The 18,412-nt window shown below is 39.7% G+C and overlaps 1 protein-coding gene across 1 annotated transcript; it reads left to right on the top strand.

Moving 5' to 3' along the window:
• The first annotated feature begins 250 nt into the window (after nt 1–250).
• LOC141165161 (cathepsin L-like proteinase) lies at nt 251–17,360 on the top strand. Its single transcript, XM_073650798.1, has 8 exons — nt 251–391; nt 4,197–4,300; nt 6,295–6,437; nt 7,048–7,239; nt 7,322–7,504; nt 12,025–12,184; nt 15,704–15,821; nt 17,091–17,360. Exons 2-8 carry the CDS (start codon nt 4,198–4,200, stop codon nt 17,191–17,193), a joined length of 1,002 nt encoding a protein of 333 aa, XP_073506899.1. The 5' UTR covers nt 251–391; nt 4,197; the 3' UTR covers nt 17,194–17,360.
• Nucleotides 17,361–18,412: the final 1,052 nt, after the last annotated feature.

Genomic DNA, 18,412 nt, shown 5'->3' with positions numbered 1-18,412 from the left:
CCCTTCTGCCTCTCACAAATCAAAAGAAAGTTCACATTTATCCTATGCTCTACATTGAGCACTTACATTGAGGCTTCCGTATAAGTAATGTGTTTTAGGCCAAACCCCAGATGGAACCATTTTTTGTAATGAGGCTCTTTGGACTCCAATTTGAGGTTGAACATGGTTTTAGGAATGTGTATGTAATATCAGTCTCTTCTTTCTCACAAACATGTCTCAAAATTAATCTTACATCTTATCAAGTAGTTAACAGTTGCCAGTAATCTTTATTGTTCAGTAAACCGTTAACTAGATGACTGATAAAGTGATTAGAACGGAGAGGAAATAGTGTATATATACTAATATGTCCTCGTAGATATTCACGCTTATCCAAGAACTTAACCTCCTTCAGGTCAGTATCATATTCTAATGAATGCATTATGTTATATGTTGCATAGGAAATTTGCCATTGTCTAGACGTGTGTAACTAGTTATACATTGTTGCTCATTAGTTCAAATACTTAAAATCATTAGCAATGTTCTCTAAAGATATGCTCACACTGTATTTCTTCAGGCATTTTTGATCAGATCACACCCGAAAAACAGTGCTCAGAAAATGTTTGAAAGACTCTGCCTATTCATTTCTAGTGTACATTGCTTTACATATCTATAAGCTTTTGAACATTTCACGATTCCAAAAACACCAACAGCTAAAAAAAATGAGTGGACCATTCTATGGGTAGGTGCACACTAATTCTTTTCGCTAAATTTTTAGGGCAGAAACTGCAAGTTTTTAAAAAGTTTTTGATTTCTGATGAGGAATAGGAGAGTTTTCACTCAGTTTCTGCTACAAAACCTCCTAAAAAACCTCTCTGAGCACTTATTCATTGTAAAACTATATTGCTGTTTATACTTGTAGACTTTTGAGCATTTCACGTTTCCAAAAACACGAAGCACATAAAAGACATGAGTGGACCATTCTATGGGTATGTGCACACTAATTGTTTTTGCCACATTTTTGGGGCAAAAACTGCAAGTTTTTATAGAGTTTTGACGAGGATTTGTAGAGTATTCATTCAGTTTCTGCTTCAAAACCTCGTAAATAAACCTCTCCGAGCATTTACCCTTAAAGATTTTTCTGCTATTAAGCTGCTACATATTTTACAATAGAAGTCAATGGGAAAGGCCAGAGAAGGCCAGAGTCTTTTGAGCATATTATTAGCATGTTTGCCTCAAAGATTGCTAGCGTTTTATTCATTACTTAATGACAAAAAGTTCCCCAAGAAATGTTTAAAAAGTTCTCAAAAACATTCACAGAAAGCACCAATAAAATGTTGACAAAAAGTTTCAGGAAACATTAAAAAATTGGTAACAAAAATATTTCTTGAAGCAGAAACTATTTTAAAAATTTTCTCCACTGGTAAAAATAAAACCCTATATGAACATACCCTAATGTATACTTCGATGCTCACACAATATTTTTTTTCAGGCAGTCAATAACAAGTTTTATAAGTGGAAATCGCTTCAGGAAAAACTAGTATTTTCTTAGTATTTTTTTTTTCTCCTAAAGCATTTTTACCAACATTTTGCAAAAGTTTCTTCCTTTTTATAGGTGTTTTCTGTAAAGATTTTTTTTCCTGATTTTCTCACATTTTGGAAACCTCTCCAAACTAGCCACTGTTCAATCAGAAGGCTGCAAAGAACACTTCAGGGGAAAAAAAACGTTTCCAAAACTCTTCAAAACCTCTTTAACTATATGAGTATTTTTAGGAGGTTTTGGAGCAGAAATTTGGCGAAAGCTCTCTAAATCTTCTTTGAAAAATGCAAAACATCTCAAAAGTTTGAAGTTTCTGTTCAGCTTCCACTCCAAAAATATAATAAGAAGACTCTATGTAGATATAGCCCAAAACAGCTTCAGGAAAAGAAAAATTCCTCCAAAAATTCTCTAAAACAGGAAAGTTTCCTGAAGCAGTTTCTACATGAAAAACTCATGTTTTTTTAACTCAAAATAAACTCAGTGTACATAGCCTTACAAAATGCTCAAAAAACACTCGGCGCTTTTTTAGCCTTCCCATTGACTTCAAATTTAATGTACGGAGCGGCTTCATAACAGAAAATGCCTTAAGAATAGTCCTCTCACTTAGTTTAACCAGTCATTTTGGAAATATGAAGCACATAAAAGATCATTAAAAGCCTGAGCATATAAACAACAAAGAAGTTTTTCAATAAAAATAAATAGCAAGAACCTTTCAAGTATTTTCACAGCAATTTTTAGGCGTTTTTTTGAGCGGAACTGCTCAAAAAACACCTGAGAAAAAAACTGAGCATACCCTTATAGCTGTTTCACTAAAACATGAAACTTCAGAGCTTCCACTTACATATCCTATACTGTGATCTGAAGGCCACGTTTTGGTCCAAATGATATCCATGAAAAAACTGACATCACACAGACAGCACGAGGACCAATGTTGTTCAATTAGGCTGCTCAGATGAGTATTTTTTTCTCATCACAAACGCTCTAAAATAATCTGATTTTCATCCAGAAAAAAACCGACCATTTTAAACACATCTGGCATCCATATGGCATCCGTTTTTATCTATCGGTGGTTTTTAAAATTTACAAGAGTAAATACAGTTTAATTTGCTAAATAACTGCAATGTATTCGTAAAAATTGGATGTTATTTGGTTAATCCACATGGGTTTCAATTTATTTTGTCTATAGACTTGAATGGGTGAGTCTCATCAGACATTCAAGCTATGGTTTTTTTCATGTGCATACTAAGTCAGAGAAAAAAAAAAAACGCTCATCTGAACAGCCTGAAAGAATAACATTGGTCCCAGTGCCGTCTGAGTAATGTCAGTTTTTTCACGGACAGCACTGGGGCCGAATATTCAGTCATGTTAACTTGACCTCAAGGTGTGCTCAAAGAAGCGCTCCCACTAACCTTTTTTATTCATTAAATGTGTGTGTATATGAATGTAATGTAGTGTGAGTCAGTGTATTAATATACTCACCTACTGTTGCTCTCTCCGGTGTCCAGCGCCATTCTTCTCTGCTTCTGAGCAATTGCGACTAGCCAGCTCGTTCTATGCACTATGCATGAACCGGAAGTCAATTTTAGGCCACGGCCCCCACTATCAATATTCGGTCAGTATATTTTCTCAGGAGTGGGTGATAAATGCAGAATTGGTGACTTGCTTCTATTATACCTTTTCTCTGATTGTTCCTAACTTGGTTTTGGCTCCCTCTCCAGAGAAATAATACTGACCGAATACTGACTAAATACTGATAGTGGGGCCGTGGCCTTACACTGTAAGTCTATGGGGCCTTGTTCTGACACTCCATAGGTTTTCATTGCGAAATCACCTTCTGAGTCATATAGAGCGCAGCGTGATGTCACAGAGAAGCAGATCAAAAAATATTAGTGAGTGTTTCCTGGTAAATATCTGCATTTTTTTAATTTTAGTATAAAAACAGAAAAGCTGCGCTAGTTTATTTTACATTGATAATTCCAGAACCAATTCATATATAATACATTTGTGAGGCCTAGTCCCAGTAAGTTAGTAAGTTAGTGTAGTGTTAGTGTAGGGAGTACAACTGGGGGGGAAGGTTGAACTTGATGGACCTAGGTCTTTATTCAACCTACGTTACTATGTTGCAAGAGTCATATTAGTTTTATGTCAGCTTCTGTGAATACAGGTGGTAGTAACATCCTAAAATGCTCCAAATTTATCATTGCGGCTTATGCTATTTGATCAGTTTGTTGGATCTTTAGACTGTCTGGACTACAATTACACAACCTATTAGTTGATTTACTTTTCACCAGAAATTTGTACCAAAATTTTGTAGACTTTTGGCATACAGTGTTACACGAATGGTCAGGTCTTTGCTGTGAAACCAGACCCTTGCCAACTAAACCATGCTTACTTAAAGGGGTTGCCCCATAAACAAAGTAGCTTTTAATCAATAAATGATAATAATAAGTTCCACAATTGGATGTATTACAAAAAAATCTTCCTGTGCTGGGATAATCTTATAAATGTTCCCCTGCTGTGTACTGTGTAATGGCTGTATCTGACTGTGCAGGAACATAGTCGGCACGTACCAAAATTCCGTACCACATGCAATCTGTTGCACGGCCCATATGCGGGATAGCACAAAAAGTAATTACTCTCCAGTAAGGTGTGTGATAATTGTTTTTTTTTCACTTTTTAGAATGCAATTGGAGAAACTTTTGCTGCTTCTGGCTGCTGTTATTATTTGTGCCGCTTCCTCCCATGTTCTTGACCAAGAATGGAATACATGGAGAGCCAAATATGGTAACAAGTCTGAGTATATATTGGATAGCATTCTCAAGCTTGGGATTAGCATTATAACAGGAAAATGTCTCTTTTTGCATACATATCCTGACTATAACTAATACTGCACCTCACATCAAATAGTCATAACAGAGGAAAACTTTTACGTTAAAATTTAAAATTTCATATTTTATAAAGAAATGTACATGTCCCACTTAAGGCAAAGAAAACTATAAATCATTGATTTATCTATGGTTATTAATGTTATTCAACCCATCCAGACATGGCCAATTTGCGTTTTTTGTGTCTTTTTTTCCCTCCCTATCTTCCCAGAGCCATAACTTTTTTCTGTTCACATAGACATATGAGGGCTCATTTTTTGCGAGACAAGTTGTACTTTTGAATGACACCATTCATTTTACCACAAAGTGTAGTTAAAACGGGAAAAAAATTCTAAGTGCAGTGAAATTGTGAAAATTCTGACATTGTTTGTTGGGAATTATTTTTATGGCATTCATTGCGTGATAAAAATGACCTCGCAATATGATACCCTTCATCAGTATGATTATTACGGCAATACCAAACGTGTGGTAAAAAAAATTATAAGTATGAAAATAAAAACTTTTGGGCGTTTTGTTGCCATTTTCCAAAACCTGTAACTTTTTCATTTTGGGGTTGATGGAGCTGAGTGACAGCTTATTTTTTGCATTACAAGATTACGTTTTTATCTATATCATTTTTGGAAAGATATGACATTTTGATAGCTTGTTTCAGATTTTTTTCCGATATTTCAGCAACCAAAAAATATAATTTTGTCATTTTTGAATTTTTTCCGCTTACGCTGTTTACCAATCGGTTTAATTATTTTTATATTTTCATAGATCGGAGTTTTCTGAACACGGCGATACCACATATGTGCATTTTTCTATTACCATTATTTTTAATTGGGAAAATAGTTTTTTTCTATTTTTTTTCCAGATTTTGTAAAACATTTATCTTTACTTTTTATTGTATTTATTAGTCCCCTTAGGAGACTTGAACCTGCAATCATCTGATCACTTGTGCTATACACAGCAATATCATACTATAGTACTATACACAGTATTACAGTGTATAGTAAAAATCACTATTTTATATGAACGACAGCTGCAAGTTGGTTTTCACAGGAGAACCATTATAACAGGCACGGGGGTCATCAGCAAACCTCCGACTGTGATGTCAACCCATCGGCGCCCTGCAATCATGTTACAGGCATGCCGATGGGCGAATAGAATAATGTGCCCCCCTCCCCCTGTGTGCTATAATGACCTCTGTCAGAGATTGACTGTGGCATTTAACAGTTTAACACTTGTTAATGTTGGAGGCCGGGGAAAATGCGGGCTCGGCTTGCGAGCACGCATCGTAGTTACGGAGTCCGCATGTGACGTACCAGTAAACCCATTATTGGGCCAGGAAAACTCCGCAAAACTAATGAAAATGTCTTCTTTTATGTCCAAGTGTATTGCCTAATACATTTCATTACATTTTTGCTATCTTTTCTGTTCATTGTTGAAGGGGATCTGTCAACATGATTTCACCCACAAACTATTTAGATGTGGTTTTAGCTCTTTAAAAGACAAGTCCAGTAATATCTTTAAATGGCCAGTCCATTCTTCCATTGCAGAGAAGTCAGCATTTGAACTGATATGTAAATGAGGCTGAAAGGCAATGGTAGATCTGAAATCTCTGTCACTGCAGCTCTAGTCCCCACCCAGCGACCACCTCCTCCTTGCCTGAGGTCACACAGCATAGAGGCTCTTCAGACTCATTTGCAAATAAATTCAAATGATGATTTCTCAGTAATGGAGGAAAGGACTGGTCATGTAAAGGTATTGCTGGGTTTGTCTTTGAAAGAACTACATGTACATAAAAATAGTTTGGGAGTAGGGTGGGAGGGTTAAATCCCCTTTAAATATTCCCTTTAAAGATTATACAGTCTGTTCTTTGATTTCTCATTTATTATCAACCCAATGCAGAAAAGGAATATGCCACCGAACAAGATGAGCTGTTTCGAAGGCAGGTTTGGGAGGCAACCTGGCATAAAGTTCAGAAACACAATGAATTGGCAAACCAGGGTCTCAGCAGATACAAAATGGGCATGAATAAGTTTGCAGATATGGTGAGTTAAATGAGAGAAGCATCAATAAGTAACTGAAGATGGATAAGATATTAATGACAAATATTAAAATGTTCTGTTGTGCTGAAGCTGGTATCAGATATTGGTTGGCAGAACCAAAGAATTACGTAAGGTTCTGGAGCCATCTGCAGTAATAGCTCTAAATTTTTAACAAATATATCATTTTATGGGTAGTATAACTTCAAAAGTTCCATTCTGAGTACAGTGAATTAAATTAATAATGAATTTTGTTACAGGGGTTTTCCACTACTAGGACAGCCCCTTCTTTAACTAAATGTTCGGCCCCCTTCCTGTCGAATTGAACATGAAAAGGAAGTCAGGGATCAGCTGCCTAAACTTCCTCTTCATTTTTGATTTGTCTTAAGGCAGAGACAGTGACACCAGCGCTGATTTGGCGCTGGGCATCACATGTCATTCCACCGTATCACAGCCCCGGGACCGCGAGTGCCGACTTTGCTGGAACAGCATCGGCATTGGAGGGGAGTATAGGTTTTTTAATTTTATCCGGGCCGAACATTTAGTTCAAGATGGATTAACCTAGTAGTGGACAACCCCTTTAATCTTTTTTCATTACATTTTTCCATTCTTCCAGACATCAGAGGAACATAGTTCTAGGAGCTGCGTCACTTCAAATAAAATATCAGTAGCCTCTAAGAAAAGTCCTGTGCAGACTCAAGCCAAAAACCTCAATATTCCGGAAGCGGTTGACTGGAGAGATTCAAACTGCGTGGGGCCTGTAACAAATCAAGGAAGTTATTGTGGATCCTGCTGGGCATTTGCAACAGTAAGAAAACCCCTTTAATGTATGATATTGAAAATACCCATTAAAGTCAATCATCTTTCTATAGTGATATTGTATATTTAAGGTGGGTGTGGTGGAGTCACATTATTGCATGAAGACCAGAGAACTGATTAAAATGAGTGAGCAACAACTTGTGGACTGTGATGGGGTAAACGATGGCTGCTGTGGAGGATTGCCAACAGATGCCCTGGAGCATATTTCACAGAAAGGTTTAATGAAGGCCAAAGACTATGAATATTCAGAGAAGGTTGGTTTTTCCTTTTTATTGTCACTAATACTACTTGTGTGTTAAGCTCTAAGTAGATTCCTGTTGCCTATCTGCAACAATATTCTGCGGAGTAAAGAGAAAGATGAAATGTAATGAACCCATTATAGACGTTCAGTAAGACAGATGGCTCTATTAGGATCCACTAGATCTATCATTATTGATCCTGTAAAAAAGGCAAAGTGAACAAAGACTAAATTGCAGCTATATTAGCATAATAGCTTATTTAAAATGATTCTATCATCAGAAAATGACCTACTGTTTAAATCAGACTTGTGTTAAATGTATTTTTTCATACTGGCCACTGGGGCTTTTTTAGATTTACTTGCTTATTCCTTTGTATTGAAGCATCTAATGAGCATGTACAAAGGTCATTGTTAAGGGAAGAGGAGCAAGGTCCGCTGTGATTACACCTTTTGGGAATGATTCTTTGTTATAAGCTGTGTATAGAGGTGTTACTGTCATTTTATTCCTCCATTTGCTGATAATGAGCAAGATGAAAATTCTTCGTGAAAACACGAAGCAGGGCCGGTTCCAGGTTTCGTGGGCCCTGGGCTAAAGAGTCTCAGTGGCCCCTTTAACACATACCACGATTCATAATGCAAAGATAAGGTAGAGGAATATAGGTATAGTACAATGCCAAAGATTTCACTGACTTGTTACATTACATGAGTGATATCTATTATAAATTCTACAATAGCTCAGAAACCGGCGAATCCTCGCAGCGCACAGTGCAGACCAGACAGTATAGTGCTTCATAAAGTATTACGAGCCCCATATAATGCTCCATGCAGAATAATGAACCCCATATAATGTTCCACACAGAATAATGGACCCCATATAACGTCCCATACAGAATAATGGACCCCATATAATGTTCCATACAAAATAATGGACCCCATTATTTGCTCCATAAAGGATACTGGCCCCCATATAATGCTCCATACAGAATACTGGCCCCCATAAAATGCTCCATACAGAATACTGGCCCCCATAAAATGCTCCATACAGAATACTGGCCCCCATAAAATGCTCCATACAAAATACTGGCCCCCATATAATGCTCCATGCAGGTTGGGCCCCCTATCATGCCCCACGCAGGCAGAGCCCCATATAATGCCCTATGCAGGCTGGGCCCCATATAATGCTCCATGCAGGCTGGGCCCCATATAATGCCCCATGCAGACTGGGCCCCATATAATGCCCCACGCAGGCAGGGCCCCATACAATGCCCTATGCAGGCTGGGCCCCATATAATGCTCCGTGCAGGCTGGGCCCCATATAATGCCCCATGCAGGCAGAGCCCCATATAATGCCCTATGCAGGCTGGGCCCCATATAATGCTCCATGCAGGCTGGGCCCCATATAATGCCCCATGCAGGCTGGGCCCCATATAATGCCCCATGCAGGCTGGGCCCCATATAATGCCCCACGCAGGCAGGGCCCCATACAATGCCCTATGCAGGCTGGGCCCCATATAATGCTCCATGCAGGCTGGGCCCCATATAATGCCCCATGCAGTGCCCCATATAATGCCCCATGCAGGCTGGGCCCCATATAATGCCCCATGCAGGCTGGGCCTGAATATAAGTCTAAAAAAAAACCTAGTGGCTAGTGTGAAAACCCCTTTCAATGGCTACATTCAACCCACAAACCATTAATGCTCACTTTGTTGGCTTATGGTCTGCCCTGCAACACAAGCAGCTTACATCTTTCCACTAAAAGCCTTGCTCACTCTCTAGCAGGCAACTCTTCTCAGCTCTGCAAAGACCTCCTGCCATGACTCCCAACCTTGCCTTTAGTCTTCCATGTCTCACCACAGAGGGTCTAGATTGGTATTCACTGATGATGAGGTCTTCACCTAGTTATTGTATAGACTCTCAGTGCTAAGGTTTAGCACCACACACAGGTTGTCCACAGAATGGTTCCAAACCTCCTACTTATATTGGCGTTTCTCTGATCCCACCTGAGATTGTGGAGGCGTAGTGTATCAGTGTCATTACACTCTATCCACATTTAGTACCAGGCCCTTTCTAGGTTTAGCCAATCCTGTTTACCTAGCCTACACCTTTCACCCAGACGACTCTCATTAGTTTATACAGTCACAGTACCATTTGTGCAATGTCAACGCAGAGCACTGCAGCTCGTCCGCTTGCAAAATAAAATATATGTAGGATACGATTTGTACATGATATAACCAATAACATCTGAATAGCCCCAGAATAACCTGTTAGTCCTGAAAAGAATTGGCTGGTCTCAAATGAATAGTCTGCAGTCAGTCTACTTGACTGCAGCCTGCAGTATCATGACAGTGTGCGATATGCACACTGTCAAGATTCCACTGTATTCCCTATGTGAGTGGATGGGCGGGCACGTGACCACATGTATGTAATTTGCTAGGTGACTAGTCTCACCTGGCTTCTCTCAATAGAAGAAAATTGAGAAAAGAGCAGAAGTCTTGTTGGCAGGTGACTGCAAGAATACAAATCACATGCAAGCGGTCGTATGCCTGCCTACTCACAAATGTATATGTATAGTTCATGTATTGAAAATATATATAGGGGTCACACCACTCAGCTGCCTTCCATCTGACCTTATTTTCACTGTCAGTATACAGTAGGGCATGAAGACTCACTGAGCAGATGAAGCTTTTTGCCTCCTTATCTGTGATCTGTGGTAAACCTGTTAGGCTGAGTGAGCACATAAGTTATGCCTGTTCACCATGTTGTTCCTCAGCCTGACAGGGGTGTCTGAGCTACTGTATAGTGGAGCAAATTTCTGTCTTGATCAGCCTTTATTCAGGCTGTAAAATGTACTAATGTGTTGCAGTCTGAAATTGGTGACGGTGACCATCTTAGATTACTTCTCGGGGAACCCCTTTAAGGAATGTTTAATCCTCTACCTCTAACAGTTGTTGCAGAAATTTAGGTGCTAAAAACTTATATTCAAATAAACATAGTGTGGTATGCATATATGCAGTGTATAAATGAGATGTCCACCATATAGTATTTCAAGAATAAATTACTTTCCTCATTTCTTTGGAGAAGTTAAGTGGTTCCAAGTAATACATGAGGATTAGTACAGACCACAAAGGGGTTATTTACAGAAAATACTGGGATTACAATTGTCATTTGTAATTTTGTGTTGCTCATAAAACAAAAGGCAGCATATGTCTAGCAGTCTGTGTTAGTTCTGCTGAATTTTTATATATGATGTAGGGATTCACGCTCAGCACTTGGCACTCACTTAGCACAGGCACAGGTGTTGGTGAAAAACAAGGTAAGGTTTATTGCGTTCCTCCGCACTCCAAATGAAAATGCTTTCTCCAGCATAAGAAAATTAAAATATAACAGCTTTTCTTCAGCCCAAAACGTGTAATAAACCACACAGCACATCATATTAACAAGGGTCCTATTATGTTGTATATTGACCACACTGATCTGAAGTTGGAGATTAAAAGTTATTCCCATCTTCATAGGTGGATATTCTCAGCTAGCACTTGTAAATACAAGCAATTTTGCAATTTGCTGCTCATTAAAGGGAACCTGTCAACAGGTTTTTGCTATATAATCTGAGAGCAGCCAGTTGTTGGGGCAGAAGCCCTGATTCCAGGGATGTGTCGCTTACTAGGCTGTGTGTTGCTTCTTCAACAAAATCAGTATTTTATCAGCAGGAGATTATCACTAGAGGACTAGGTGTCACGTGCCTCCTGGTCCATCCCTGTCACCTCCACTGATTAGTAGCTTTAGACAGAACACGGTACACAGAAAACAGTCAATCTTTGGTGTGGACAAGGTTATATAAAGCTCAGCATTCTAAGCTTTGTTGGTTTTGCAGCAGAAAAAAATGTGATTTAATCACAGCTGCTGCACACAGTGAACTAAGTGACACATCACTGGAATCGGGGTCCCTTTCCCTTCTCATGATGCTGTCAGATTGCACTGCAAAATTCTACTGACAGATTCCCTTTTCAATTTTCAGCCCTTGAGATATTAACATTTTTTGCATATTTACAGATTATTCCCTTAGAGACTAACCACTACTGCTAGACAGCAGAAAATGCAAAAGTACTTATAGAATTCTTTCTATTGAGCTTGTAAGCACTGTTTTGAAGCTAGCCAGGATCGCTAGAGTGTGTTGTTACGCCTTAATCCTAGCCTAATCCTTCCCCACAGCGCTTACAAGCTAGACAGGTGATCCATCTACAAACTCAACAAAAGAAAAAGAAAAGCTAAATATCTCAAGAACACTTGCAAATTTTAATAAGCAGTAAATTGCAGAAGTGCTTACACTTACGAGCACCATTCTACAATATTTATCTATGAAGATAGGAATCATCTTTTAAGTAGTTTTTGTCCTTTTAACCCAACATATAATCTTGTAACTGCCATACCATTTAAGAGCCAACCTGATGAGAAAGAATTTATAGAAAAACATAGCTTCAATAGTTTATATATTATGTAATCCTAAATATAACAATTATCTTCCACATTATCTTCCAGAAATTCATCTGCTTATACAAACCTAAGAAATCGATAATGGTTAATGTAACCAAATACTATATTCTGCCTAATGAAAATAATATGGCTTCATCTGTAGCAATAAATGGACCTATTACGGTTTTAATTGATGCAAGTGAAGACCTTATGGGCTACACTGAAGGTAGGTGGTTAAAGATTGGTGTCCTCGTTCTCTCCTGTAGAGCTTAAGCTTTAATGGTCAGTGGGGTTCACTCTCTCTCTCCTGTAGAGTGTAAGTTCTTTAGGTCAGTGGAATCCTCTCAATTTCTGTCTCTGCTGTAGAATATAAGCTTTAATGGTCAGGGGGGTTCACTCTCTCTCTCATGTAGAGTGTAAGTTCTTTAGGTCAGTGGAATCCTCTCAATTTCTGTCTCTGCTGTAGAATATAAGCTTTAATGGTCAGTGGGGTTCACTCTCTCTCTCCTGTAGAGTGTAAGTTCTTTAGGTCAGTGGAATCCTCTCAATTTCTGTCTCTGCTGTAGAATATAAGCTTTAATGGTCAGGGGGGTTCACTCTCTCTCTCATGTAGAGTGTAAGTTCTTTAGGTCAGTGGGGTCATCTCTGTTTCTGTCTCTGCTGTAGAATATAAGCCTTTACGGTCAGTGGGGTCCTCTCTCTCTCTCCTGTAGAGTGTAAGTTCTTTAGGTCAGTGGGGTCCTCTCTGTTTCTGTCTCTGCTGTAGAATATAACCTTTTATGGTCAGTGGGGTTCTCTCTCTCTCGTAGAGTGTAAGTTCTTTTGCTCAGTAGGTTCCTCTCTGTTTCTGTCTCTCCTGTAAAATATAAACTTTTATGGTCAGTGGCGTTCTCTCTCTCTCTCTCTCTTCTTCTTAAATACACTGCTCAAAAAAATAAAGGGAACACTCAAATAACATATCCTAGATCTGAATGAATGAAATATTCTCATTGAATACTTTGTTCTGTACAAAGTTGAATGTGCTGACAACAAAATCACACAAAAATTATGAATGGAAATCAAATTTATTAACCAATGGAGGCCTGCATTTGGAGTCACCCCCAAAATTAAAGTGGAAAAACACACTACAGGCTGATCCAACTTTGATGTAATGTCCTTAAAACAAGTCAAAATGAGGCTCAGTATTGTGTGTGGCCTCCACGTGCCTGTATGACCTCCCTACAACACCTGGGCATGCTCCTGATGAGGTTGCGGATGGTCTCCTGTCTGATCTCCTCCCAGACCAGGACTAAAGCATCTGCCAACTCCTGGACAGTCTGTGGTGCAACGTGACGTTGGTGGATGGAGCGAGACATGATGTCGCAGATGTGCTCAGTCGGATTCAGTTCTGGGGAACGGGCGGGCCAGTCCATAGCTTCAATGCCTTCATCTTGCAGGAACTGCTGACACACTCCAGCCACATGAGGTCTGGCATTGTCCTGCATTAGGAGGAACACAGGGCCAACCGCACCAGCATATGGTCTCACAAGGGATCTGAGGATCTCATCACGGTACCTAATGGCAGTCAGGCTACCTCTGGCGAGCACACGGAGGGCTGTCCGGCCCTCCAAAGAAATGCCACCCCGCACCATTACTGATCCACTGCCAAACCGGTTAGTCTGAAGGATGTTGCAGGCAGCAGATCGCTCTCCACGGCGTCTCCAGACTCTGCCATGTCTATCACATGTGCTCAGTATGAACCTGCTTTCATCTGTGAAGAGCACAGGGCGCCAGTGGCGACTTTGTCAATCCAGGTGTTCTGTGGCAAATGCCAAGCGTCCTGCACGGTGTTGGGCTGTGAGCACAACCCCCATCTGTGGATGTCGGGCCCTCATACCACCCTCTAACCATTTGTGCAGACACATGCACATTTGTGGCCTGCTGGAGGTCATTTTGCAGGGCTCTGGCAGTGCTCCTCCTGTTACTCCTTGCACAAAGGCAGAGGTAGCGGTCCTGCTGCTGGGTTGTTACCCTCCTATGGCCCCCTCCATGTCTCCTGGTGTACTGGCCTGTCTCCTGGTAGCACCTCCAGCCTCTGTACACTACGCTGACAGACACAGCACACCTTCTTGCCACAGCTTGCATTGATGTGCCATCCTGGATGAGCTGCACTACCTGAGTAACTTCGGTGGGTTGTAGAGTCCGTCTCATGCTACCACGAGTGTGAAAGCACAACCAACATTCAAAATTAACAAAAACATCAGCCAGAAAGCATTGGTACTGAGATGTGGTCTGTGGTCCCCACCTGCAGAACCACTCCTTTATTGAGGGTGTCTTGATAATTGCCAATAATTTCCATCTATTGTCTATTCCATTTGCACAACAGCATGTGAAATTGATTGTCAATCAGTGCTGCTTCCTAAGTGGACAGTTTGATTTTGCAAAAGTTTGATTTACTTGGAGTTATATTCTGTTGTTTAAGTGTTCCCCTTATTGCTTTGAGCAGTGTATATTTTCCAAGCAATAACAATCTTTATAGTATTGAGATTCATACTAATTTATTTTGTGCTCATCTAATTTTTCGTAAAAATTTGGTGAAACTGGCAAAAGCAAATGTCAAAAGATCCATTCATCTCTAGTAAACAGTGTCCTAATATGATTTGCATCACCAAAAGAGCTGTGCGCAGACCTGTTTATAGCACGACGTGCTCTTAGTGAGGCTACGTAAGTTCACACGGCCATATAAAAAATCATCTGAGTTTCTTTCAGAAAATTTTACAAGACCAAATATGAAAACCATTTTTTTCTGAGCCCTCATAGACTTGAATCCGGTTGAATCTCATCTGGCACATGGAAGATACTAGCCATACTGCAATTTTTATTTTTTTACCTGCAGATTCAGTTTGTGGAAAAAAAATGCTCATCTGCAGTGCCCCATTGAATACCATTTGTCCGTGAGCTGTTTGTTATTTCACGGACAGCACTTGGACCGACAATACAGTCACGTAAACGTTCAGTATTTTTGCCAATATTTTACTATATATATAAGCCAAAACCAGGAGAGGAACAATCAGAGGAAAAGTATAATAGAAACACGTCACCACTTCTGTATTTATCACCCACTCCTGGTTTTGGTTTACACATACTGAGGTAAAATACTGACCAAATACTGAACGTGTGAACGTGGCCTAAGGTATTCTGTTCCTCACTGCAACTGACCTTGTCAAAAGTTTGGGGGCAGCATCAGTGATGGCAAGTATTATATCACCACCTCCAAGGGGAGGAGAGAAGCCCAGCGACAGGGTTTCCTCCTCACTATTCTCAGGGCCAGGAATGGTCCTGCTTTCATCATTGGACACACCAGTCAAGTTATTATAAGGAGTAGGATTAATAAATAGTTTTGTAATAAGCTTTGTTATTCACTGTTGGACCTTAGGCCTTATTCACACATCAGTATTTTTAATCAGTATGTCATCAGTATTTGTATGCCAAATCCAGGAGTGTCTCCAAAACACAGAACATGTGTTAATCTCTCAATTATAGCTTTGCTCTTTAAGTTCCACTCTTGGTTTTGACATACAAACACAAACAAAATACTGACCAAATACTAAAGTGTGAATGAGGCCTGAGGCTGATTTGTGGCTGAGCCCTGGACTTGCTAGATAATGCTTTGTACCTTTTACTGAGAAATGGATTATCAATGGCAATGAAAATAGCAGTATACTTTACAGTATTATAATATTATAAATATTACTATTAATTTTAGGGATTTTTGATGGCGAGTGCACTGAAGAGACAAATCATGCCGTCATTGTTGTGGGATATGGTACAGAATATGATGAAGACAATGATGAGAATGTAGATTACTGGATAGTAAAGAACAGGTAAGCCTAGCGCTGTTTACAATGGGCAAACAGTTGTGGAATTCCTACAAAGCTAATATTCCACCAACAGGGCTGACATTAATGTTAACCCCTGAAGCAGAAGGTCAAGTTTGGCCTTAAAGAGGTGGTCCGGAACTAAAGATGAATTTCACACTGAATGTCTATTTAATTTAATAATCTAATCACTTTTTAATTAAAATTTCCCTATCGTTCCCTCTCTACTCTATCTTCCTATCTGCTTTTTTTTAGTTGTAACGACGTTTTGTTTCAGAATCCCCAGTGAGTGCTAGGATACTCAATTTGGATGTCATCAGGGGGCCGGGGATGTGGTCACGTCACGCCCTGAACCAGGATGTCATCTGTGATGTGTGTTTTAGGGGTTGTTCTAATCTCTGTTCTCCCTGCTTGAGGTGTTCTCACCTTTTCAATGTGCACTGACAGTGCGCTCTCTTGCCATCTTGTCACTTCTCTTTAAAGCCAGTGAGGGAGCAAAAAGTCAGTAGACACTCAAAGAAATATAGCATGTGTTGGAATTGACACATGCTCAGTAGAGCAGGGAGTGGCCCAGCCCTTGAAACAGAACTCACTGATGACACTTCATTTTAGGGTGGGGATAGCAGCAGAGCCAGTGACCGCAGCCCTAGACCCCTGAAGACTTCCCAATTGAGTATTACAGCATGCAATGGGGATTCTCAAATACCATCAGAAGTAAAAAAAAAAAAAAAAAAAAAGACAGGAGACAAACCGGAAGTTAGAATAGAGAGGGAATGGTAGGGAATTTTTAATTGAAAAATATTAGAAAAGTGATTAATTATTATTAAATAAATAGACAGATATTTAGTATGAAAATCACTTTTAGTTTCAGACCACCCCTTTAACCAGTTTATGACCAGGCCATTTACTCCCCTCCTAACCAGGGACATTTTCTCATTTTATCGTACATGTGCTTTTAACGCCTCTATAATTTTTTCTCATACTTCTTTTATATTCCATTTTTGTTATATATACGTATATATTGTGTATATAGATATTAATATATACTGTGATACACTGTATGTATTTAAACAGAAACATATTACCTAGTTAGTCACCGCAAATGGTAGGCAGACCTGGACAATTGTACTGGAATTGGCAAACTGGTGAGCTGACTCTGTTCTAGAACTGAAGCCAAATTTCCATAATAATTCAGCTTAATTGTGTCTATAACAGGCTGTGTATACATTATGTGTTTCCAGTTTCTTCCTCTCATTGTTTTATGTTTCCTTACAGCTGGGGCGAAGAATGGGGAGAAAATGGATACATTAAAATGAAGCGTAATATAAACCAGTGTGGCATAGCATCCATGGCTGTTTCCGTGGACCTCGCAGACTGAAGAAATAGTCAAGTCTCTATGATATTTTTTAAAAATCCTGTAATCAAGACAATTTCTTAAAATCTTTGTAATTTCCTACACTGTGTGGCAACATATATCCTCAGTACTTTCATTTGTACATTTGTTATTAACAGACTATTAATAAAAAAAAACAAAAAACAAGCAAATCTGACCTTTCAAATTTGACGAAGTAACTTTCAGAAGAAGGGTAATGTTATGATCTGCAACATGTATTAAGGAAAGATAGGAAAAAGCTATCCCTACAGTAAGACTAAGCTGAATCCCTACGATGTAGCGGGCTGCCTGTTCCTTGTGAACAGACCTGCCTTAGTCCTCGGCTAGTTTGAACGAAGACCTATAGAATTAAGGGAGGGGTCCCTAAATGAACTAAGGACTGGGAAAAAAATGGGACACCTCCTAAACAGAAGTTGTTGCAGAGCACAAAAGACAAACTGACAAAAAGTACTAGAGGTCCCAGAGGACCAAGCGAACTGACAGAGATAGGCACCGAAGCACCAGGCTAGAAAGACAGTCAAACAACACTGAAGTCCAGCAAAGCCAGAAGGGCGGAGCTGGAATATATAGGCAGATGGTCACGTGACCGCAAAACACAAGAGAGAAAAAACTATCCGGAAACCTCCTGTGGAAAGCTTTAACAAGCCTAGGAGCAGAGACATCATCCGTCCTTACCCAGGAGTTGTCTTCGGGATCGAAACCCTTCCAGGAGACAAGATACTGTAATCTCCCTCTATGCCATCTAGAATTCAAGATACAAGAAATTTTATATTCGCCGTCTTCCACCACAGGAGGAACTTTGACAGTGGCGTCCCTATTAGATACTTCAGCCTTTTTCAGCAAGGAAACATGAAAAACAGGATTAATCTTCCAGGAAGTAGGGACATCCAACCTAACAGCAGACGGGTTAACAACCTGAAGCACTTTAAATGGACCCACAAACTTAGGACCCAGTTTTTTAGAGGGAATCCTCAACCACAGGTTCTTCGAGGACAACCAAACCATGTCACCCACAGTAAACAAAACCTCTTTACTTTTCCTGTCAAAATACTTCTTGGACTTCTTGTTAGCCTCTTGCAGGTTACAACGTACATTAGTCCAAACTTTCTCCAAATCACCGGAAAAATTCTCCTCCTCCGGCACCGCCGACCCCAATTTGGAGAACGAACCAAAAGACTGATGTCTCCCAGTACAACAAAAAAAA

Source organism: Phyllobates terribilis, unplaced genomic scaffold, assembly GCF_046119375.1.
Source record: "Phyllobates terribilis strain yellow unplaced genomic scaffold, ASM4611937v1 Scaffold_11__3_contigs__length_659146591, whole genome shotgun sequence".
NCBI lineage: Eukaryota > Metazoa > Chordata > Amphibia > Anura > Dendrobatidae > Phyllobates > Phyllobates terribilis.
The sequence above is the reverse complement of the archived record's forward strand: the minus strand, read 5'-3'. Positions and strand labels throughout refer to the sequence as shown.

Excerpts from the sequence above, each read along its gene's own strand:
- LOC141165161 (XM_073650798.1), top strand. The coding sequence starts at position 4,198 with ATGCAATTGGAGAAACTTTTGCTGCTTCTGGCTGCTGTTATTATTTGT. Across the intron at positions 7,240-7,321 it reads CCTGCTGGGCATTTGCAACA|GTGGGTGTGGTGGAGTCACA; the intron begins GTAAGAAAACCC and ends TGTATATTTAAG. Across the intron at positions 15,822-17,090 it reads TACTGGATAGTAAAGAACAG|CTGGGGCGAAGAATGGGGAG; the intron begins GTAAGCCTAGCG and ends GTTTCCTTACAG.